A 25,189-nucleotide genomic window follows, 5' to 3' on the forward strand; every position below is an offset into this window, starting at 1 on the left:
TGGTCACTCGAGCTCAAGCTGTGCTATTGTCTCATTCTTCCCTCTCCCAGGAAATTGCCCCAAGAGGTCACTTAGCCCAGTCTCCCCACTTAACAGGGCAGTAGGGCCACTCAGGGAAGGCTTGCTAACAGCAAATAACTGAGAGCTAGACTGGAAGAGGGCTTGGTAGACATAAATCTCTTCAGAATTTTAAAAGAAGCTGGGGAATATTGACACAAATTAAATCCAATAAAACATTCATTTAATTAAACTTTAAATGATCCAAATATTTGCTGTTTGGTTAGTATTTGTGTAGCTGACAGGAGCAGAATTATGATGGCTCTGTCACTATCTGTGCATTCTAATTTTGCATGATATTTTTCTGTGTAAAGTGCTCGTCTTCATACATACAAATGATGGGGACACACTCAGAGAGGATCCAGCACCCAGCCATCACAGGCTGGGTAGGCAGGGACGCAGCAGGATGCCATCTCCCCACCTTTTTTTTTTTTTTTTTGCCTTTGTTTTCTTGGTTTTTTTTTTTTTTGGCGCCATATTATAGGCTCCTTCCAGACCCTCTTTCTAAAACTAGTTTAAAAATATGCCTTTGGGACCCCACGGGGAGGGGTCCTACATTTTACATAGGGCCTACATTTCAACTGGGAGCTATGTTCCTAGCCTAGTATTCAGGGCCCCCAAAACCCCAGCCTACTTCTCCATCCTTCACTCATCCTCCCACTTTCCAACTACTTGGGTGCCTACCACTTATCCTCTATGGCAGTCATTCTCAGGCCTCAGGGTACCATGTAATCCCCTGGAATGCTTATTAAAATCCAGATGCCCATCCCACCACCAGAGTTGGTATCAGTCCTCGGGGAGGGGGGGGCAGGAGTCTGTTTTTAGCAAACCCTCCTTCAATGTGCTGCAAGTCGTCCTCAGAAACCACGTTTGAAGCCAGAGCTCTAGGACCCAGGGGAGGCCCTGTCTCCTCCAGGCACCCCTCCCTGGTCTTTTCCTTGTGGTTGGCCTGGAACTAAGATGTGCAGAACAGGCTCTTTCTGTAACAAGCCTGACTTCTTCACAAGCCACTGGGAGACACACACTACTAAATGATCAGTCCACTGTAAAGCTTAGTCCAAGCTGAGAATTTTAGCATTCCGGGTAAGTAATGCCCCATCCAAGGAAAACATGGGTCTCTCCAATTCCCAGCCCTCCCTCGTCCCAGCCCCTCTCCAGGCTGGCGTCTGAGTGGAGGGAAGCAGCACGGCCACCTCTGCTTTCTACGGCCAGGGCCTCTGGTCGCCCTTGTCCCCTGGATGAGGGTCCTGCTGGTGTGCTCTTCGCTGCCGGTGCCCTCAGCCTGTCCAGGTTGGAGTGCTTCTGGCAGCTCGGCCCCCCTCAGCCCCACTGGCAGCACATACACCTGAAGGTTCTATCAGGCCCTGGGCTGGTGGTCCAATGTGCAGTCCTAGGATGCAGAGGTGCAGAGCACCTCACCCCCAAGCCATGGCAGCTGGGACCCTCCACTGGGGATCTGGCAGGTAAATACAGGCCCTGGCACTCTGCCCCCACGTGCAGTCACCCCTGGTGGGGAAAAGAATAGCCTCCGAACTTTGGTCGATTCTCCTTTTTACCCTTCTTATTCCCACACTCTCCTGGAACCAGGAAGGGCCATTTCATACCCCTCCTACGTCCACATACCATGGAACCTCGTGGTCATCCCGTTGGGGTACCTCCTATACACTCGGGGAGATCCCTGGGCTCTGAGTCTGAAGGGCCAGGCCCCAGCAGAGTACAGTGGGAGCTAAGCAGGGCTTCAAACTGGTTTCTTCCTGTTCAAAGCCCTAATGAGAATTTGCATTTCTTACAAGTTCCCAGTTTCTAGCTAGTAGAGCAGTGGTTCTCAAAATTTATCATACATAAGAATCACCTGGGGATCTTCTTAAAATGTAGATTCTGATTCAGTATATCTGGGGTGGAAATGCAAATTCTCAGCAAGGGTTGAAGCCCTAGAGCTAAGCCATTGTGGTAAATTCCTTCTCCCCCTCCCTCATGCCTCCCGTCCCAGCCTAGATCTTGCTACAGAGGGTCAGTGCCTCTCTCTCTTGCCCTGAACTGTAAGCCTCATGACTCAGATGTGGGAGGGCAGCAAACTGAGCGTGACTGAAGAGGGAACTCGAAATGCATCACTTTATTTTTGGTAAAATATTAGGTTGACTGTATCTGCATCAATCACTCGGCGCTTACCTTTACTCATGCGGCCCCTTGACATGAGACACATTTTCCTGCGTATGATTGTCCCCTCCTCCCAGCCTACTAGCTCCTTTCCTTCTCTATTTCAGTTTTGTCCACCGTTTATCCATCCATCCATCCATTCTAACTAGCACTGCTTAAGCACCTAGTGTATACAGGCAGTCCCTGGATTACAAACAAGTTTCATTCCTAAGTCTGTCTTTAGGTCAAATCTGTATGTAAATCAGTACAGTTAGGTACGGTTCATACAACATCAGTCAAATGTTTCTCTTAGTATTGTTGTAGGGTAAAAACATCACGAAGTTTAGTAAAGCAAAAAGGAAGTTTTATTCAGCTTACATTCAAAGAGGCAACAGCGGGAAATGAACCAGCATGCTGCCGGAGCCATGTCTGCCTCAGTCCAAGGAATATTACAGAACAGACAAAAGCAGGAAAACAGACAAGCATGCTGCTAGAGCCATTTCTGCATGATATAGAGACATCAGTATATATTAACATTACAAATGAGCAAAACCACTGGAAGCTTCACCTTTTCACAGATTGGCTAGAAACTGCTAAATCTCTGTAATGCTACATTTTGATTCATCTTTCTTAACAATCATTGGTACAGGTTTCAGAAACAACAGTCAGGAGGGTCTTCACTGATCCAACAAATCTTACTATTCACTAAATACTAATAAAAAAAGATAAGAGTGGAAAGTATGTGGGTCTCCTGTGCTGTGTTTTATGATTTGTTTATGTGAAAGTTTCCCTAAAAGATGTTTCCCAAGATTATCCTAGCTATTGTCTGTACCTTGGGGCCCAGTTGATATGTCCTTGTGAGTCCTTGTGGGTCCTTGTGGGTCCAGCTCCAGCTGGGTCACATTTTAGGACAGGGAACAATGGCTCCAATATTATCCCTAAATCATTATGTAGTGTATAGTGTACTTTCCTATACATGAAAAACATTAAAGAAACACTTCCAGATACACTAAAACACCTTGAACATAATAATACATTGATAATACATACATTGATGAGCATTGCAAAGTAGCATCTGTTTGTTATTACAAACCATTGTGTGTACCTTGAATTTTTAACATAATACGGGGTTGGTTTGTAACTACCAGTTATACGTAAGTTGGACATTTGTAACCCAGGGAATGCCTTATCTTGTTCATCTTCACAGGCCCAGGGCTGGGCCAGTGAATGTTTGGGGGAGGAGAAAGGGCTTTGCTAATTGGGAGCTGACCTGCTGCACCTGTTGTCACTTCATTGGCTCAGCTGTCCTGTGCCTTGTACCTGGGCACTGTTTCTCTTCCCTTCCCCACCCCCTACATACTGCCAGGAGGGTACAGAGCACAAGTGTGTTGCCTGCAGTCGTGCTGCCACCAGTCACAGCTAACAGGTGTCCCACTTAGTCACAGAGCTCAGCTCCCAACTCTGCTTTGCACCAGAGTTTTGGGGAATGGCCCACCTGTCAGGGGCCCCAGATCCCAATGGAGTGGTGAGAGTAAGGCTCCCAGCAGGCTTGGCAGCATCCCAGAATAGACACAGGCCCAGGGCCAACCTGCCTCCTTCAGCTCACCCCATCTCTGGCTGCTGCCCCAAGCCCCCTCGGTAGGCAGATTTGGGGGCAGAGCAGAGGGACACAGCCCCATCAGCAGGCTGGTGACTCTCCCTCCAACCCTAGCCCCATCTCGGCATTTGAGCAGCCTGAATTTGATTAATTTTTCATAAATCTTGAGAATTTAAAAAAGCGTGTGATTGCAGGGAAATATTTTAGATCTTTCCCATTTGCCTGAAGAATGATCAGTCTTAATGCCAGTTATCAAGCAAGGATTAATAATTTATGCGGCCTGAAGTACACTTCAAAAAATTAAAGGCTACCATGCAAGGTCACAGAGCAGAAATCCAAGTCCAAGTTCAGAGAATCCTTGGACAGAAACAAACCCTCAAAGGTCAGCTAGTTCATTCCCCAACTTCAGAGAGTGCAACCTTTAAATTGCCCCCATATGGATGAGCAGCCTATCGGCTCACCCAGCAGACTGTGAGTGCACTGAGCAGGGCCCAGACTTCATTAGGCCTGGGGAGCTCTGAGCAACACTGGCAAAGCTGGCTTTCTGGTCTCTGTGCAACGGCCTCTGTGGCTCTGGCAGCCCGCATCCTCAGCTCGGCTCACAAGGCCATAGCCTAGATGGTTCTCCCACTCACTAGAGCTGTGGCTCATGCCGTTTTGACTCATGAGCCCTTTGAGAATTTGACATAAGTTGTGGCCCCTCTCCCAGGAAAAATGTCTATCTGTAAATTTAGTCTGGATGTTGTAAACAAAGGAACCCTGGTGGCACAGTGGTTAAGTGCTTTGCTGCTAACCGAAAGGTTCATAATTCAACCCCACCAGCGTTCCTCGGAGAAAGATGTGGCAGTCTGCTTCTGTAAATATTAAAGCCTTGGAATGAATCCCTATGGGACAAGTCTGTTCTGTCTTACAGGATCATTATGAGTCAGAACCAACTCAACAGCAACAGGTTTTTCTGGTTGGTTGGTTGGTTTTTTTTTTCCAGTTGTGAACAATTTGGGGGAGCCTCAAAGTCCACCTGGGCTCCTGCCCACGAATAAATTCCTCTGGGTCTGCACCTGACTACCTTCTCCTTTTCCTCTCTACAGAGGTGGTTGAGCTCAGCCTCTCCCCCCAGGAGAGGGTCAGCGTGACCACAGTGACTGTGGGGTTGAGCACGGTGCTGACCTGTGCCATCCGTGGAGACTTGCGGCCACCAATCATCTGGAAGCGCAATGGGCTCACCCTGAACTTCCTGGACTTAGAAGACATCAGTGTAAGTCACGTGGAATTTATTCCAAGCGCCAGTGTATCTCCTGGGGAAAGAAAGCTGCCCTACTCACTGTGAGGCAATGGCAAGTTCAGAGTGTTTTATTTTAACATTCCCTGTTTGGTGCCTTTTAAGCTTTTTGCCACCTGGGAGGCATCAGGAAATGAAAGGCTGCCATTTGCTGAGAGCAGGATGAGTGGTGGCCATAAACCTGGTAGCCATGCCCAGGATAAGGTAAAGGTGTGTTGACTAGGGGAGGCCATGGTGGCAGGGCAGGAGGCCTCTGTGCTGGGCCTGCATTAGCAAAGGTTGCAGGTGGGCATGAAGATGGGACATGGAGAGGAGCGGTCTGTAAGAGTAGAGGCCACATGGCTTGGTGGGATGGCCCATAGGCCAACAGAGAGGCACAGCCAGGTAGGAGGCAGGAAGCTCTGGAGCAGGGGAGAGCACAACTGGCTGGGGAACCCAGGGGGATGCTGGACCTTAAAGCTGGGTAGGATTTGAACATCTAATCATGAGGGAAGGGGCATTCTCTGTGGAGGTGAGCTATTGGGCTGGGTTGGTTGGAGGACAGGTGCCAGGTGAGGAAGTAGAAGGAAAGGGGGTGGAGGGGCCCTGCCTTGGGGGCCTGGCTTGCTGGGTGAGAGATGTGGGTTTAATGAGTTGACTGGTTCTGTGTGGAAGAACAGCAGCTAAGCTCATGCAGCCTGATGTGACAAGCAAGGGGTAGTTCTGTTCCCTGAGGATCTAGTCAGCCAGGGCTGGGGTCCTAGCATCCCCCCTGCCCCGGCTTCGTGACTTTGAACAATTTCTTAATTCGCTTATCCTCAGTGAATCAACCTGTATGAAAACATTATAATTATAAAACATTAGCAGAATATCCCTTCTACTGGGCTGTGAGGATTAAATGGAATAATTCAGGTATATTTATTGACCCAGGTTTGGCACAGGGGTGATGTGGCTTCCCAGAAGATCATGTGAGAAGACAGAGTGATGTCACCCATGTAGGGAGCTGCCAGAATGGCTGACAGGTGTCGGGCTACAAGTAACAGGAATATAATTTCAAGCAGAAGAGGGGACAGCCCTGGTCTCCTTGGCTCAGGACAGGCCAGCTGGTCTGCCATGGGATGCTTGGCCCAGAGAAGGAAGATGTGTGCGATAAGTGGGCAGTTCCTGTTAGCATCTCTAAAGGGCTTGGATAGGGACTGGGGCAGAGGGAGCTGGCCTGGGTTGTATGACCCCATGTGTTGAATTAGCACAAAGGGCCAAGATGCACCCCCAAAAGGAGACCAATTTGACCTTTGTAGGTGGAACACCATTCCAATCATCAGATCTGCTCTGCAATAGAGTGAGCTATCTTAGGAGATAGAGAGCTCCCCATCCCTAGGGGCATACAAGCTGAGGCAGGGATTATAGTCAGCAATGCAGTAAGGTAGCTGCTAGCCACCAAGGGCAACTAAACCCCATAACCTTGATGGTCCCTCCAACTCTGAGACTGCTTTGTTGAGAGACAGGCCTAACAGGAATTCTGCAGGAAAAACTAGCCAGGACTCTTACTGGCTGTACCCTGGAAATCATGGAGGCAGCAGATGGGAAGAGGAGCCACTCTGGAGATCCTACCCTGGGAAGAGATGGCCAAGTGCCCCTCTCCCACCCTGGTCACACTGGGCAGGACGGTTTCCTTGCGATTTCCCCACCACAGTGACCATAGCCTGTATCCTGCACATCTCTGAATGTCTGTGCCACACAACAAGCCTCCCTAGTGGGGGCTTGATGGATGGATGCTGGATGGGCAGAGTCTTTTGTCCTCTGGGTCTGAAATGGCCAGGGCTTGTCTGAGATCTCAGCAAAAGGAGACGGTGTCCTACTTGTAAAGACTAGGGCCAGTGTGGGTGTGTGTGGTATGGTGTGTGTTGTAGTGTGTGTGTGTGTTGGGGTGCACAGGTTTGTGTGCACAAAAGCTCACAACACAAGTCACTGACGTAGGGGCATCAGCTTTTAAGCACATTTGGCCAATGGTGATTGACTCAGAGCCAGGACCGGGCACCCTGTCTGTCTAAACATCCACGTGCTTTTTTACTTGGTGCTCTTTCTAAACGCATCAGAAATAAAGGCAGAGGCAGAACTCCGCTTAATGTACTTGCTATCAGTTAATTAAATTACTTTGAGTGTTTTTCCCCTCCCTGGAACATGCCTCCAGCACCAATTCAATTGCATTTCTACATTTCACAATAAGGTTAGCAATTTGGGTAATTGTGGGTACAACAGGAGATTAATGGCCCCTCATTACCTCCCAGGAAACACTAGCTGTTTGTGGTCAAGTCAGCAGCCCACCAACAGGCAGGGTCTGGTACTTCTCAGAAACCCCCAGAAGAGGGTACAGGTCAGCGCCAGCCCCATAGTGGTCCTAGCCTGATGCACACAAGCACACACAGTACATACAATATACACAATAACCACACACACACACACACACACACGCTGCCCGTGCCTCAGAGAGGGAGGCATCCAGCCTGCTAGTGAAGAGCACAGACTCTGAGATCTAAAGGACTTGGGTTTAAGTCTCTGCTCTGCCCCTTCATAGTTGAGTGACCATGGAATGAATACTTGACCTCTCTGAGCTGCAGTTTCCTCATCTGTGAAATGGGAAAAATAATAGTACCTGCATCATAGGATTATAATCAAAAACCAAACCCATTGCCATTGAGTTGAGACCGACTCATAGCAACCCTATATAGTACAGAGTAGAAGTGTCCCCTAGGGTTTCCAAGACTGTAATCTTTATGGAAGCAGGCTGCTACATCTTTCTCCCATGGACCAGCTGGTGGGTTCGAGCTGCCGACCTTTCAGTTAGCAGCCAAGCACTTAGCCACTGTACTACCAGGGCTCCCATAGAATTATCCAAAAAAAAAAACCCAAACCCTTTGCTGTCAAGTTGATTCCGACTCATAGTGACCCTATAGGACAGAGTAGAACTGCCCCATAGGGATTCCAAGGAGTACCTGGTGGATTCAAACTGCTGATCTTTTGGTTAGCAGCTGAGCTGATAACCACTGCGCCACCAGGGCGCCGAAAAACCAAACCTGTTGCTGTAGAGTCGATTCCGACTCACAGTGACCTTATAGGACAGAGTAGAACTGCCCCATAGGATTTCCAAGGAGCAGCTGGTAGGTTCAAGTGGCCAACCTTTTGGTTACTAGCTGTAGCCCTTAACCACTGTGCCACCAGGGCTCAAATTCAAATGTCTCTTACAGCATTAACAAAACCTGTTGCCACTGAGTCAATTCTGATTCATAGCAACCCTATGGGACAGAGTAGAACTGCCCCACAGGGTTTCCAAGGACCACCTGGTAGATTCGAACTGCAGACCTTTTGGTTAGCAGCGGTAGCTCTTAACCACTGCCCCACCAGGATTATAGTATTAAATGAGAAGATGCATGTATATTCTTAGCAAATAAAAACCAAAGCAAACCCATTGCTGTCGAGTCAATTCTGACTCATAGTGACCCTATAGCATACAGTGTTCCACAAATGCTAGCTATCATTAGATTTATAATTATCACTCTCATTATTATTATTACTACTGGTGCTGCTAAGCAACGTTCTCAGCACCTTGCAGCCTGAGTCTCCAGTGAGCAGCCAGCAGCAGCCCAATGAGTCTCCCCCATCAGATGTGACCCAGGATAACCCCGCTGCCTGCAGCTGGCGACACCACCATCCATATCAGCCTGGATTCATCCAGGGAGAGGTACTGACCAGCCACCTTCAGCAAATCCAGCACAGCCTGGGGCAAGCTGTTCAACTTCTCTGGGCCGGTAGGAAATGGGGATAACAATACCCTCTGTGTGGGGGCATTTTCAGGCTGATCACATGTGTGAAGTGCCCGGCTCGGTGCCTGGCACACAGGAGGTATTCATAAGTGTCAACACCAGTCTGGAAACACCACAATGACAGGAAATCAGGCTGGAAAGGGCTAGAGCCTGGTCATCAGGATTCACGGGGCATTTTTGCAGCAAGAATTGGTCTGGGGAAAAGAGTTCAGGGGGCAACACTGATGGAGCAAAGGTTCAGGAGCTACCCAGGCCCCCAGAGCCCCTCAGCCCATGGCACCTCAGCACCCACCCCGACTCTGCCAATAACTGCCCCTGGGAGAGCAGTCAGAAATGAAACGTCATCACCAGCACTGTGATTAGCCACTGGCATGGAAACACTGCCACAAACAGGGAAGCAGATCAGCCTACAAAACCCAAGGCGGGGAGATTAGCAGGCACCACGAGGTATAGGCCTCCTTTTTTTGTCATTTGTGTGAGACATCTTGATTGGCAACCAAATATTAATCACTTTTTCACTACTCTCTTAATGAGAAGCTTTCATGGGCAACAAAATATTAATTTGTCTTGTCTTATCTGTTAAGAATTCTGTTAATGAATTCAGTCACAGAGCTATTACAGAATGCCATGCTAATGACACATGTAATTAAACTTTTCTGACTTGCAAACATCAAGGATGCCTTGAGCATCAGAATAATATTTGATCAGAAAGTAAATGTACTCCCTCTAGCCCGGAGCCAAGTGAGAAGGAGCCACTCGGATTCCACAGCCCGCACATGTCGCTGTCAGAAGCATTTGTGAGTCACGCAATCATGTGTGTACATGGGGAATTGGGCCTTTGGATGCACTTTCTAAGTGCCAGGGAGGTGCAAGGGAGCCACAAACAGAAAATGGTGTGGCAGGTCGGTATGCATAGCAGGAAGCACTTTCTGGGGCCTGAGGAAGGAGCAGTTCTGGCCAAGCCCCCGGGGAGCAAGAATGTTTGATGAACAATAAGAGCCAGGAGGCTGGAGGGACAGGCTGGGGCCAGAACATGAAGGGCCACAGATGCCAACCAAGGATCTTGGCCATTCTCTTGTAAACAGTGGGGAATCACAGATTTTTCATCGAGAAGTGACAGGGCAGAGGCAGTCCTACAGGCATCCTGAACCCTTTCCAGACCAAGATTAAAAATGCACCTGAAGAGGACCAGCAGTCCCCAAATAAGGTGGGACCTAGAAATGAGGGGGACCCTGCTGGGGCTCTTGGGGTCTTCCTCCGTCATTTCCCAACAGCTCTCTTGAACCCAAGCAGTGCCCCAAGCTACCCTTGGCAACTGCCTGAGGTTCCCTCCCATGGCTGTGGCTTTGTTCACCACACCTTAAGCTGCCAGGAAGTCCAGCCTGGCCCTGTGTGTCTCCTAAGGATTCCTGAGCCACCCCAGCCAGGATGGCATGCACACAACTGGGTGACTCATAAGTGCTTCCCCGTCACCCCAGCCCAGCTTGCATGAGGGTCCCAGCCTCAGCCACATTGGGGGAAACAAAACCACCACTGAGCAGAGAACAGCACCTTGGACCGCAGTGCAAAGCCCCCAAAGACAGAAGTTTCCTAGCAGAGACATCAGTGCAGGGAAGGAGCTGCAGCCCCTCTCTGGGCTATGATACCTCCTTCTGTTTGTTTGATGAGAAATCAATAGTTTCTGTTCATACGAGTATTCCCCAGAGCTAACAAAGTACGGCTTGTAATTTGTTTGCTTCCTGGCTGGCTGTCAGTTTCTTTACTGAAGCAGCTGTGGGCCTGGGTGTGCTTCAGCCGTGACCCAGCAGCCTCCCCCTCAGCCCTCAAGGGTCTTTGGCCCACTGCCCCCACCCCAGAAGTGAGAGGGGGCACCAGCAGCAGCCTGAGTTCTGCCTGTCTGGTCTTGGACTGGGATATGAGCTAGAGGCTGCTGACCAGGGGCTGTAGGTCCACGTTTGTGTCCTGACAAGCAGCCCTCCTCCTCCCAGCCCCACATGGTCAGAGCAGAGGAACGCCAAGAAGCCAGTGTTCCCACACCACCCCAGACCACCCTGGCCTGTGGGCCCTGCTCTGCTCACACAACACAGTGCCACATGGGGAAGGGCAGGTGTCTCTACCACACTCAAGAGTCACAGTCAGAGCCTGAGGGGGAATGTTAGTTCTCAGATGAAATCCCGACTCCCAGAGCAGCCTTAGGAGACAATGAGAGGCCTGTCACGGAAAGGAATCCAAGCACAAGAGAGACTGAGTTAACCTTTGAGGACTTTCTCATCCCTGAGGTCACACCATCCTGTGATAAGAAGGCACTTTGGAGGCAGGGACCTTGTCCACTGTGACAGTCCTGCACAGAAGTCAGAGAACACCTCTGATCCCCCCGGGGCCCCTCACTTTTTCACCTGGACCCAGAGCATGTCTACCCTGAACCTGTCCTGGCTAGCAGGGTCTCCCCACAGCCCCTATACCTTCTTCAGGCTCAGACCTAGGGTTTGGGGGCTATGGTGGTACCCCATCTCTGAGGCAGACCCACCCCTCCTCACCTTATCCTGGCCACCATACTCAACGTTCTGAGGTCTGACTGTAGAGAGGGCCTGCTTCACTTCCACAGAAACTGAACATGCAAACTCATTCCAGCCCAGCCCTCCAATTCTCAGACCACCGGGACTACCTAGCAGTCATTCAGGGCAGAGTTTAGTGACTGTCCCCAAATCTGGCCTGCATGTCCCTCCTCATCTGTACAATGTCACCTCATAACGGTCTTCCTCACTGCCCCTTATAACCCTGAGAAGCAGGGGGCCTACCCAGGAGGAAGACAGAAGCAGGAAGAGGACATCCCAAAGGTCACAGAAAATGGCTGCCCAGATGAACTTTGCTAGTGTTGTTGCTATTGTTTCTACCATGAATACTAAACAGCTCCCATGCACCATGCACCATGCATCAGGCCCCGTGCTGGTCTGTTTTACAAGTACCATCCCACCTAGACTTTACCACAACTCCACGAGGCAGGTGGGACTAAGTGACTCAGAGGGACCGAGCAACTACCCACCAGCCTGCAGCCAGCCTTTGTGCCCCATCATAGCTCTCTGGCCTCTTCTTTGCTCAAGACTCAATACCCAGGAGTGGGAAGCCCTCTCAGTGACTGAGCCAGGCACACAGCATTGACAAGACCTCACTCTGGGTGCCGGGTGTGCATTGATGGCCCAACGTTCCTCATTAGCTGCTGGCCTCTGCCCCCGCCAGGGAGGGGAGCAGAACGCTCCGAGACCAGCACATGGACTTGTTTAGCCTGGATATTCTCAGGGAGAGGAAACATTTTTCTATTGTAATCATTTTTTTTTTTTAAGGCCTACTACAAACCCAGTATATTTCAAATGACTTGAAAGAGCCACTCTGTTTTGTTTTGTTTTGTTTTCTCCCACCAAATCTCGCTATTTGGGGCTTTCAAATGTTGGCAGGCAGAGTACAGTGATAAAAGCAGGAAAAAACAAAAGCCATTAGAGGAAAGTATTTGTAGCAGTGTTTGAAGGATGTGTTAAAAGGTTCACTTTTTTTCCCATGTCTAAATTGTGTAAAACCAGGAACAAATAATTCTAATGAAGCATATGCTCTCAGCTACCTCTTTTTTAAAAGTGAGTTATTAAAAAGACCAAAAGAAAATGATTTAGGAGCTCATGACTCATTTAATTTTTATTGTCTTTATATGAACCAGTCATGAATCCATTGTAAAAGATGAGAGGCGTTTGATTAGTGTGGAGAGCTGTTTGCAACATGATAGACAGTGGTTATAGGTTCTGCATTAAAATAATCTCATTAAATGCTTGGGTACATTCTGTTTTAAAATCTTGGAAAACACTATACTTGAAGCACTCAAAGGCTTTGGCCAATTCTCTCTGGCTTGTGTCGAAAACCCTGGCTGTATCTGAATATTCCCATTCTTTTGTGCTTTGGATGAATTCGGATGGTTATGAGCATGGACAAGAGCTTCTCCAAGAGATGGGAGCCCAGGCTCATGGTACACCAAACTGTGGATTTTGGGGGGTGACTCTGCCGCCCAAGGTCTACTTCTGGCCTTTGTTTCTCAGTGGCCTCCTCAGGGACACCACTCACCCCTCTTACTACTGGCTTCAAGGTTTGACTTGTGTTGAGTGACCACTTATGGCCCCATCTCAATGGTCCAGGGTCCCTCAGGAAGGTTCTGGTTCAGCTTTCAGACCTAGAGTCCAGGGCAGAGCCTCACTGCAGATGCCCAGCCAGTGGATGAGGTCAGTCAGTACCTGGGCCACCACAGATTGGCGTCCTCCCTTCCAAGGAGTGCTCTCCCCACTGGGCAAGCAGAAGGGAGTCGCAGGAGGCCCCACAGTCCCTGAGCCATTCTTGAGCACCACCCCCATGCCGGGGACAGAGACGCCCTTCCTGACCTGTCAGAGCTCACATTTAGCCTGTTTTCAGCTTTATCTCCTGCAGACAACATGGCAGTGCGTATCCTTAGACACACCTCTGTACATTGTATAAGTAGGTCTGCAAGATAAGTTCTTAAAAGTATAATGACCACGTCAGAGGGTGGGCATGTTTGGTTTTGATGGAAATTGCCAAATCTCTCTCCGAGGAGGTTGTACCCCCTCCAACAGTGTATAAGTGCTTTAAATACCATGTCAGGAGGAAATTACTCATTGCAAGCCTTCTTGGTCCCTGAAATGAGCCGTGGAAGGAAACTTAATCAAGTCCTCCCTGGAGCATCTCAAGGACAGCATGAATGCCAGTTGGCTGTCTTGGCTGTGAGCATGGTCCAGGTTAGAGCCAGGAGCTGATACCCCCAGTGAGGCCCTCAGCCTCCTCTCTCCTCCCTTCTCCCCAAAGAGAGCCAGGGCTTCTCCTGCGAAGGGCAGAGTTAGGAAAGCTCTGGATAAATGTTCCTGAACTGGATTTTAACCTGTAACATTGATAGCATCATTAACCTAAACTCTAAAACCACTCTGGAGTCCTTGTGTTTAACATTTCATCACTAAGTAATCGGCATTGGAGGCTCATTTTCATCTTACTTGTACCTGACTCACATGTATCACTATGACAACATCCCCCATCTCCCCTCTGCTTAAATATTGTTTAATACTGAAGTCTCATTTAATTATTTTCTTTATTAAAGGCAGGTACTTAAAAAACAGCTTTTTAAAAGTCAAATACTATGTCTTTAAGTAAAATTGTCTCTTTCCCAAAAACAAATGTGCATCAATACAAAGAATGGCCTAATCTAGCATCTGTTTATTTCTGGAAAGAACCTTGATTTTGCTAATACATTTCTATGCATCAGAGAAAAAAAAAGCCATCCATAAAAAGACAATTACAGGGATGCAATCAAGCATTGATAGCAGTATTCAGACGCATCTCAAAGAACATTCAGGAGAGGAAGAATTGCAGGTTTAGTTTTATGTAGCTTCTTATAAATCAATTTTTAAAGTAATTTTCTCACATCCAGTGAGGTAAATTTGATTTCTGTAGCCAGTAGTCGTGTCCCAGAAAACAATACGCACTTTGTTCCATAATTATATGATGCCCATTGTTTAAGCCCAGAACGTTATCTTATTTATTACAAAGTCAGGTTCTCCCCAGAGCCTAAGTCACAGGCTGGTAATGAGTTAGGTGCTTAAAGAAGAGCCACACGGCAGCCCATAGCCCCCGTGTCCTTGAAGCACTCACACATATCCCTCAGCACCTAAGTGATTACCCAAGAGTTATGCCTCTGCTCCCAGGGGAACTGAGACCTGCACTTGCCAAGAGGGAGAAAAACAAACAGAGAGGTTAAATGACCTTGTAAGTGGCACACCAAAAGTCATCAGTCAAGTCTGGAGTAAACGCATGGGCTTTTCCATCCTCTGCCTGCTGCTCAGGGGCAAGCCTTCTCGTTTTTGGCCGATTCCAGTGTGTTCTGGCCTGAGGAACACCAAAGGGCCACGAGTCACCCCTGGGGGCTGCAAGGTGGAGGAGGAGGCAGGGTGGGGAAGCAGAAGACCTTAGATCATCTCTGTCTTTCCTGTCAGCTACCACATTTTGAACCTGTGTGACAGGGCAGCATTTTGATGGATGGGAAGGCAGGAGGTGGACACCTTGGTTCCCAAACCCAAAGAACTGGAACGAGAATGCAGTCCCTAAAGAAAGCCTAGCTCAGTGCCTTGTACAGTCCATTCCGCAAATATTGACTGAGAGCCTATTATATGCTGGGCACAGGAGACACAGCTGCGAACACAGTGTCCATGAATCCCTGCCCTGGTGAAGCTCATATTCTAGCAGGTGAGACAGATGCCAAACAAGGTAAAGACAAAAAACAGATAGTAGGAAACTGGTAATAAGTTCCATAAAGGGAAATTAGCAGGGAAGGGAAGTGGGAGGGCTGGGGAGGGGGCTGCAGAGAGGACAGTCAGATAACACTGGAACAGACGTGAAGAAGAGGGAGAGCCAGACAGACAGCCTTTAGGGAGGAGAGTGCAGCAAGTGGAAAGTTCCTGAGCAGGGAGTACACCTGGTGTGTGAGAGCAACAGCAGAGAGCCCAGGCGGGCGCTGGAGCGGAATGAACCAGGGGATGGTAGAGATGGGATGGACAGGAGAGGGAGGGGCTGAGGCAGATCATGCGTGCTGGTCCTTGTCTCTGTGAGAGCACTCTGAGCAGAGGAGGGCGTGAGCTGACATGGGCTTTAAAGGACCACTCGGGCTGCTGTGTAGAGAGGAGACTGCAGGGGCGGAGGTAGAGGTCACTGCTGTCACCCAGATAAGATGGTGGCTGCGACCAAGGTGATGGCAGTGCAGATGGTGAGAGGAGGTCACACTCAGAATATATTTTGAAGGAGAGCTCTAGTTCCCTACCCCACAGGGATCTGGTTGTTTTGTTTTGTTCTATGGTTTTTGGTTTTCAGGAGTTTTTTGAGGACTAAACAAGGTAACACGCGTGAGGTTTTCTGATACATAATAGTAAGTACTTGGGAACTGTGAGCTGGTCTTAGTACTGGGCCGTGCAGTTGGTCTGTGGGATCCGTGGAAGGTGGGAGTATGACACATGGGGGAAATGTGATTTTTCTTGTTACGATTGCTGTCAGTTCCGGCTCGTGGTAACCTACGCGTGTCAAGAGTGGAACCGTACTCCACAGGGTTTGTGATGGGTGATTTTTTGAAGTCAATCACCAGAACTTTCCTCCAAGGCAACTCTGGGTGGACTCAAACCTCCAACCTTTAGGTTAGCAGCTGAGCACAACTGTTTGCACCACCCAGGGACTACATTGTTATTAATAAAAGATGCAAAACTCTTCTTGGCCTCCTGAAAACCAAAAGCCATAGAACAAAATAAAACAAAAAACCAAATCCCTGTGGGGTGGGAGCCAACACTAAACCATTCCCCCTGCCATTCGCGTGCTCTTCCTGCAGGAGGAACAGGGAGGCCAACCCTCAGGATGCAGGGGCATTCTCCGCCTGAGGAATACTGCCGTCCATGTAACCAGGCAACCTTTCCCCAGCAAGGCACCTACAAGAGCAAGGCTGGGGTGGGAGTAGGTGGTTTCAGGGCCCTCAGTGAGGAAGGGCATAGACGTGAAGGCTCAGGAAGGCAGCGTGCAGGGCAAATGCCAATGGGTTCCCAGCACCAGATTTCGGCAAACAGATCTCGTTTTGTCCTTTGAGATGGAGTTCACTGTAGAACCAACCAAGTGAGGCATGGAGGAATTTCCAAGCCTCCTGCCCTTCCCCTCCAGGTGGGTGTTTCACCCAGCTTCCCAGCCCTCTTTCAAGGTGCTATGCTACTATCAAGATTCCAGGCAAAATATATTTCCCTCACCACTTAGGTTTTGACATCGAAAACAGCTTAGACTAGAAATATGTCGGTTCCAGAATTGACTAACCATTAAGTTTTCATAAGCAACTCAGGTGTAAACCCTCTATGACTCTGTTGTGAGACAGGGCAAATGAGGTAGCTCGTGTTTTATTTTTATTATTGAGGCTTCCGCAGAGTGGTAGGAATGGGCTGTTTTAAGGAGAGCAATGTTTCAGAGCAAACTCACAGGGTTCCAGCAGCCTCACCAATGTTTTACCCCACTGGGAGCCCTGTCGAGAATTATTTTCCTGATACTGAAAGCAGGCTGCACGCATCTGCTATCCACCATCCCACCTGTGCCCTACCCCAAGCCTTGTGCCGGACGCACACCTCTTCACTGGGTGATTATCCAGACAGCATCTCTGAAGGAACTCATGATGGTGGTGCCCGGGCCCTTCTGAAGTGTGAACAAGGTGGTCAGCGTTTCAGCAGGCAGGAGCATCTGGCCCAGGGAGCTGCCCTGCAGCTGCTCTTTGACAACCCTTGTGTCACGCTGGCTAGTGGCCTCCCAGCCCTCCTGCCGCCAGATTGCTCCTGTGCAAAAGCAGCTTAGAAAGGGCAGGGGGATGGTTTGGTTTCAGGGGGCCAAAAGGAGTTTTGCATCTTCTGTTAATAATAACAAGAAAAATCATATTCCCCATGCATGTCACTCTCCCCACCTTCCAAAATGGACTCACATGCATTCTCCGAACACCTCCCTGTGGCAGGCAGGACGCGTGTATTGTCACAACTTACAGGTGGAGAAACCAGTGCTAGAGGGATTAGGTGACCTTGGCCAGTGGCAGAGCTCAAACTAAAACCTGTGTCTCCCACATCTCAGCTGCTGGGCTTCCTCATCTCTCCTCTCAGACCACACTGTCCAGCCCCGTTTCTCCCTGGTGAGCGAGGACCGTCTCCGTCCTGTCAGCTCTGAGCATCATGTCCTTGGAGATGTTTGGTAGCTAAGGCCAAGCCTGGTGAGGGATCTCCATGGAACACTGGAGAATTCCAATTCCTGGCATGTCTGCAGTTGGTGCCGGGAAGGGAGCAGTTTTGTGCATGGTTCTGCAAGACAGCACATGGTGGGTGGAAAAGGCCCTGGGGAGTGCTCTGTGCCAAGTGCTCATCAAGGGGCTCTGATGCAGCCAAGTATCCCCTGCTGCCCTGTCCCTCCCCTGTGCAATGGCCCAATAAGATAGATCCTGCCTTGTGCAGCCACAGAGGCCATAATGACCCGGCTTGTAGGGCCATTTCTTATGGAACCCCTGGGCATCAGCCTTTCCTGGCTCTGTTTTATGACCTTGCCCCTGTTCTTGTTTGCCCTCATCACCCTTATAGTTCTATTTATCTTCTCTTGGGCTACCTAGATCTCTGCAAGCTGCCTGACATCATTTTGGGATCAAGGTAGGATCTAAGCCAGGAGTCAGCAAACTCTTACCTGTGAGCCAAATTCTACCTACCATCTTTTTTTTTTTTAAATACGTCATTGGAACACAGCCATGCTCATTCACTTACAAATGGTCTGTGGCTGTTTATACACTACAGTGGCAAAGCTGAGCAGCTGATGGAAAGCTTACGGCCCACAAAGTCAAAAATATTTATCTGGCCCTTTAAGAAAAAGTTTGCCAACAAACGGAGCTTCTCACCAGGTGGACAAGATCCCAAGGATACAAGCAGGCAGAAAAATGAGTAGGAAGAGGACATGCTCGAGTTAGCTGAAATGGAGAGGGAGTATGTGTATTGGGGTAGAGGGTATTCAAGCAGGGCTTCATAGAGGAGGTGTCATGTGAAAAATGGATATACAGGATCTCAGCAAAGTAGAGGGGAGATGGTGTCCTGGCTGCAGACGCCAGCACTCCACTGCAGGTAGCTTTGACTGGAGCAAGGGTGTTGGTAAAAAGGAAATCCCTCACAGCTGCAGGATTTCTGCTTTGCTGGCAAACCACGTGACATGAGCTATCCTCCCCAGCCTACTTAGTTGTGTTCTTTGCACCAGTCTCATTGTGTTCTTTGCACCAGTCTCATTGTGTTCTTTGCCTCGTGCAGGACTTCGGAGAGGATGACTCACTGTACATCACCAAGGTGACCACCATCCACATGGGCAATTACACCTGCCACGCCTCCGGCCACGAGGAGCTATTCCAGACCCACGTCCTGCAGGTGAATGGTTAGTAAATGGCTCCATGCGTGTCGCCCCCTCAAAACGTTCCCAGAATGCTGCTCAGAGCAACCCTTGTCCCCTCCTGTATTGTCTTCTTAGAGGAACATCTAACCCCCCAAAATCTCATCTCTTCCATAAGTAAAGGGGAATGGTGGGGAAAGGGCAACATCTGTCAGCTTTGGCTTCCCCCAGAGCCACCTCTGAGGAAATGAATCCACATGCTAATGGAGGTGGCCATTTAGGGGTGTTGTGCTCAGCAGCCAAGGCCACTGTCAAGTGTGGCTTGTACCCTGGTGTGTGGCGCTGGTGAGAGGCCAGGGTCTCTGGATCCAGTGAGAAGCAAAACCTGTCTAAAAACTATCACTTCTCTTCCAGGCGGTGTGGAACTGTATCACTTGTTCAGTTTGGGGGCATTTTTTCCTCCAACAAGAGCTTGTTTCCATCTCCCTCCCCGAGAGTCTCGATGAATCTCATCTTAGGCCAATCCAGGACATAGCTGAGCAGGCCTGGAAGGCTTTCTTTGGTTCTCCCTGGTCCCTGCATTGCCATGACTCCTAGAAACCTGGAAAAACCCACCCCCTCCTGATTACAACATCATTCATTACAACAGCCAGTGTTTTTCGAGCACTTACTTTGTCCAATCCCTGTATACCTCTGCTAGGCACTTCACATGAACTCTCCCATCCATTGGATGATTTTCTAGGTAAGGTCACCTGCCTGAGGTCGTACAACTGGTAAGTGACCTAAGAGGTGTCCGACTGGACCCAAGGCCATGCTCTGACCTCTGCACCACACTGCTGGCCACTGCCATCCGGCCACTATAGCCTTCAAAGCAAACGAGCCATAGGGTGCCCACAAACTATGCCCATGTAGCAAATCAGTCCCCCCAGTGCAATTAGACTTATCCAACCAAACCCAACGTGGGCAGCACTCACATCCCAGAGCAGGCCTAAGCAGGATGTTCATGAACCAGGGAAGTCTGTGGTAGCTCCAAGTCAGCCCCAAGATTCCTGTGCCAGCTGGTGGTCAGAGCTTTGGCTCAGAGCAGAAAGTGAACGAGATGTTGAGAATGATCACTTCGTGCTGTTCAGCTTTGCTCACCTCTGGGATTCAGGGTGAAAAGCCATTTAAGGGCAACTGGGTAAGCTAAGCTTCCCTCTACATGTCCCCCACAGGATGTTTTAGGGTTTTTTATATTCATACATGCCTAAAAAAAAAACTTTATTAGGATTTCCCTTGAGCTAGGATATGGGTTAAGCCTTTTGGGTCTCACTAGTGTACTTGTTGGCTTGAACCCAGGCCTATAATGAAATCTCTGCATTTCACCAGAAACAACCCAAAGGTTCGCAGTTCTGACACCCCCAGGAAAGCCAACCCAGGCTGAGAATCTAAGTGTGCAACAGGCTGGCTGTGTCTAGGCCCTGCTCTCAGCAGGTGCTGCTCCTGGGATCAAGCTTGTGCTCTGCAGCATGAAGAAGGCTTTACCATTTACAAACTGGCAACGTGACACACAAGAGTGAGGGTGGGTGGCAAAAGTCATACAGTATTCATGAACATTTGGTGGTGAAACAAGTCCAAGTGGCTCTCTCCAATCCCTCAGCTACTCAGACAAACCTGGAAAAGCGAAATCAAACAATGTTTCAAGATCCCCAGCCCAGTTCCATTCTGCACCCCCCCACCCCAATTCACAGGAAGCAAGGGCAAAAGGAGAGGGCTAGAGCCGGGGTTCATTTTATATCCTCCAAAGCAGATCTTTGAGGAGGAGAGGGGAGCCACCTGCCAAGGAACCTGAGTAATTCACAGATGAGAACCTGTAGACATGTTGAGCTTCTGGAGGAGACTTTGCAGTCTCAAATTTCTTAATGTAAGTGGTAAGTCCATGGTGCCAGGAGTGCTCTTGTGCCACATCCCCCCAGAATTCTGGGCTCATGGTGTGAACGGAGCCAGTTCCCCACTCCCAATGCTGAATTCCAGGAGCACAGCCCACAAACACCATAAGGTGTTCCAGGGCTCAAAGTAAAGAATAGACTTCTCCTCCTAGGTGGGAAGTAGGCTGTATAGTGGACATTGGCAAGTTCTTTTCAAGTTCTCCCCCCACCACCTCCACACCACAAGCCGGGAGATTTCTTAGCGTCTGCTGAAGAGGCTGCACTTGACCCATCAGAGTCTAAACAATGAGCAAGAGCATTCCTGCTGAGACCCAGAGAGAGGCCACTTGAGATCCATTTCCTAATTGCTATGAGATTTAAGATTCCTCTTCCAGCCAACGTGCTGTCAGTAGAGTCCGAGGAAACACGCCGGGACTTATGTACTCTGTGATGGGTTATCTACCTCATTAAATTGGCTCATTATGCTCAGCCCCCAGATGGCTGGGCTAGGCCATCAGGGTGGCCCCAGCTTCAGGAGCCCATGAGGTCCCTGGGCTGGGCTGACTCCAGGGCATTTGGGTGGCACTTGGGTCCATTAATCAGCTCCCTTATGGGAACACTATCCTAAAGTAGGCCAGTTGTTGCCTCCTGAGGGCACAAGGCCACTGCTTGATACCTGGAGCCAAGAAGTTTTCAAAGTGTTCTAGAAGTTAAACTTGCTGAGTTGGATGTAGAGGGAGGAAAGTTGTATCTGTTTGGGAAGCTGTTGTTGAAAATAGAATGGTATGAAAGACACAATTATAAGGAACATTTACTGAATAACCACTAGGGACCATCCCTGTTTTACAGATAAGGAAATGGGAGCTCAGAGAGGTTAAGTGATTGACCCAGACCCACACAGTAACTGGCAGAGCAGGTCTTGACTCCAAAACCCAGACTCTTGATGCCGGCACTGCCCAAGCACTGTGTTGTTACTATCGGAGAATCCAGGTGTGGGATGCAAAGGTAGTCAACAGGTGTTTGTGGAATGTCTCTGGATTGCACTCTGTCTGGGGAACAGAGAGCAGAAACCCTGCCTCGTTCGTCTCTGTTGCTAGTGCTAAGCTCAGGCCTGGCCGGAAACAGCTGGCCTAGCGAAACACTGAAGCAGGAACAATGGCTGTGAATGTAAGGCCCAGCCCTGCCCTCAGAAGGACTAAAGTTGTTGAGCAGCATAGATCAGTGTCTTTCAGCTCCAGGTGGGGCACAGAAAACAGCTGTGCAGATTCCAGGTCCTGCGCAGGCTCCCAGCAGGGAAGCCCAGTGAGGACCGAGTCACTGTGGAAGGCTCACAGAGGCAGTGGGCATGGAACATTTTGTAGGCCACAGTCAGGTGCCAAAGGAGGGTTAGCCTTCGGGCAGGAAGGCCTGGGAAGGCCCTGTTGGTACTCAGGTTAGAGGGAATGCAGCCTTGCTAAGAAGTCTCGTGAGGAAGTAAGAGAGAGCCAGTAACAAATTCATCTGTGTCATTTGTTCCTTTTCCCCATTCACCCCAAGCATGAGCCAAAAACATGACCGATGGTCCTGAACAGCTTGAGTAAAATTAGGTCCCATTGCCCAGTAGTGCTGGTTGAGTGCACCTCGGTCCCCTCAGCCTGGCAGATGGTCTGTGACTTACTGAGCTGAGGCAGTGCCTGGGACAGGTGGACAAGGAGCAACGTTCTATGTCTATTCCTTCAGGTCTTCTCCTCAGTCAGAGGGAAGACAGGAAGGGGTGAATGATGAAGGGAAGAGGGAGGTCCCTGGCCAGTCGCTGCTTCTCTGAGTTAATACATGGCCTTTAGCCCTGGTGGTAGAGTGGTTAAGCCTTCAGCTGCTAACTGAAAAGTCAGCAGTTTGAACCCACTAGCTGCTTTACAGGAGAAAGATGTAGCAACCTGCTTCTGGGAAAAAATGCAACCTTGACAACCCTACGGGGCAGTTCTACTCTGTCCTATAGGGTTGCTATGAGTTAGAATCAACTTGACAGCAATGGGTTTCGTTTTAGGCCTGAAAGATGGAGATACCTCGACCTGGGAACAAGAGTTGGGTAGGGACTGTCCCAGCCTAGGCACAGTGCAAACCAGAGCTGGCAGCACCTCTGTGCAAAGGCTGAAGAGAGGAAATCTGGAGCCAGAGAGACCTGGACTCAAGCCTGGTGCTCATTCACCCTTGACATGCAGTCTTGGGCAAGTAAATAAGCTCTCTGTAAAAATGGGAGTAACAAAAGTACCTCCCGCCTTATAGGCCTAGTGAGATGTGATATGCGTAAAACGCTTAGAAAAATGCCTGGCCAAGGATGTCATTCAAACTCCAAGGTCGGGCAGACATGGGGGAGATGTTGGCTTTGTCTCAAGCCATACTTAACTGTATTTGGCTGACACAGATGGGCCAAGCTGGTGGCCACTCAGAGAGCCTCTAGCCCATTATACAGATGGGAAAGTCAAGACCTAGAGAAACTTGCCAAGCCAAGAAAAAGACACAGGTTTCTGCTTCCTGGAGCTGCCCCACTCCCTGGCTCCCTGGTGGTTGGGGCAGGAACCCATATACAGATCAGGCCACCATCTTCTGCGGCTTCTCCACCCAAGACTCTATTGCGACCTGGTCACCAAAAGGGGACCCTTCCAGGTGGCTGCTACTTCACCAAAATTATTAGTATAAGTATTCCATAGACCAGGCCTCCCAGATATGAGGCCCAAACACTGACATGATTTATAACTTCGTACAAACCCCCCACATTGCTTTCATAGAAAGGAGCAGCACTTCAGACATAAGTGATTAATCCATTAAATTAAAAACACCCTCGACCTCCCCACAGTTCAGACAAGCAGCAATTCATTCCCAATAATCTCCCAAATCTGTTTATTACTTCCACTTAGTACTTTTGTTACTGTACCTCTTACTTAAGGACACATTTATGCTGCCTTTCACCTGGGGAATGATCAACGTTGCCCAAACAAAGTGGGCCTTTGCGTTACATACTCAAATGTTTTCACCTGAAGGTTTTGCAAATCTAAAAGAAAATGAATGTGTTTACCCAGGATATATTAATGTCAAGTGATTTTTAGTGTGCAGATTAACACAAAAGGAAGAGGGAAGACGGGGGCCCAAGAAAACCAGTTGAGTCTTAGCCATGTTGCTGGTAGAAAGCTATGACCCCCCACCCCACCCCCAAAAAGACCCTGGCCCCCACCAGGCAACCAGTTGCTACACAGTCAATTCCAACTCATGGTGAGCCCACGTGTTGCAGAGTTGAACTGAGCTCCATAGGGTTTTCAAGGCTGCAGCTTTTCCAAAGCAGATCACCCAGCCTTTCTTCCAAGGCAGCTCGCGTGGGTTTGCACCACCAGCCTTTAGGTCAAGTACACTGTTTGCACCACCCGGGGACTCCAGATGCTTTCTCAGTTTCTCACCAAAGACGGTGCAGAACTTGCTCTGAAGGGGCCACGGGCACTGGAAACTTCAGAGACACAGCAGGAAATGCCTCCCTGCCCAGGGTTCTCGCCCTGCTCCCATCCTGCTAGGGACCTCAAGCCTGAATAGCAGGAGGCTGGATTCAGAGGCACAGGCAGGAGCCCCAGCTTCTGGCTGTAGTGAAGAGGGGCTGGGCAGGTGCATGGCCAGGTGCTCCCTGAGAGCCTGGAGCCTTGCCCACCCAACCGCAGGCTCAAGTGGGGACTCATCCTCATCACACCTGAGGACAGTTTGGTCCCATAGCACAGGGTGAGCTCCACCCAACTGATGGGGTAATATTTTTTTAACATCTTTGTGCCAGTTTTTTCCTCATCAAGTTTACCACTGAATGATTTTTACACAGCCCAATGTGACTCTCCTTAACTCCCAACCTGGTGGCAGGTCAGGGCAAGATGGGTTTCTTGACAGATCCTCTTGGCACCTAAGGACTTGCCCCCTACATCACAACCTCCTTTGTGCAGGGCACTGATCTGGGAAGACCCAGAGCCCTCTGGCCCCACTCTAGTCCAGAGTCCCTAGAACCATCTGCAGGACCCCCTTTCATTGCTACTGGCCTGGTTGTGCTTGTTCAACCTCCTCTGCACCAACCACTCAGGAAAAATAAGAGAGAAGGCCTGACCTACTGGTTGCCACTCTTGTCCCCAGGTCCAAAATCCTGAACATAGCTCATGGCCACACTCACATTCATGTATACACATACATCTGCACACAGGCACCTCCAAACCTCATCTCTTCCCACCCTGCCACTCATCCCACAGTCCAACCACAATGAACTTCTCTGAGTTACCCCAACACATCTGTCCTCTTGACCCTCAGCCAGCACTGATTCTTCCTTCTGCTGGGATTGCTCCCCACCCCTCTTTGCTGGCCAACTCCACCTCATCCTTCAAGTCTCCAGTTTAATCATCACTTCATTCAACAAATATTTACTGAGTTTCTTCTACATGCCAAGCAGGGGGTTAAGCACTGA

General features: G+C 49.4%; 1 protein-coding gene across 1 annotated transcript in view; it reads left to right on the forward strand.

Annotated features, from left to right (window-relative positions):
• The window catches only part of FSTL4 (follistatin like 4), a 495,961-nt gene that overhangs the window by 435,241 nt on the left and 35,531 nt on the right, over window positions 1–25,189 (forward strand). Inside the window, exons 8-9 of the mRNA XM_049872391.1 lie at window positions 4,879–5,045; window positions 18,745–18,865. Coding sequence (XP_049728348.1) covers window positions 4,879–5,045; window positions 18,745–18,865 — 288 coding nt within the window. The remainder of the gene's footprint in view (window positions 1–4,878; window positions 5,046–18,744; window positions 18,866–25,189) is intronic.

Source organism: Elephas maximus, chromosome 2, assembly GCF_024166365.1.
Source record: "Elephas maximus indicus isolate mEleMax1 chromosome 2, mEleMax1 primary haplotype, whole genome shotgun sequence".
Lineage (NCBI taxonomy): Eukaryota > Metazoa > Chordata > Mammalia > Proboscidea > Elephantidae > Elephas > Elephas maximus.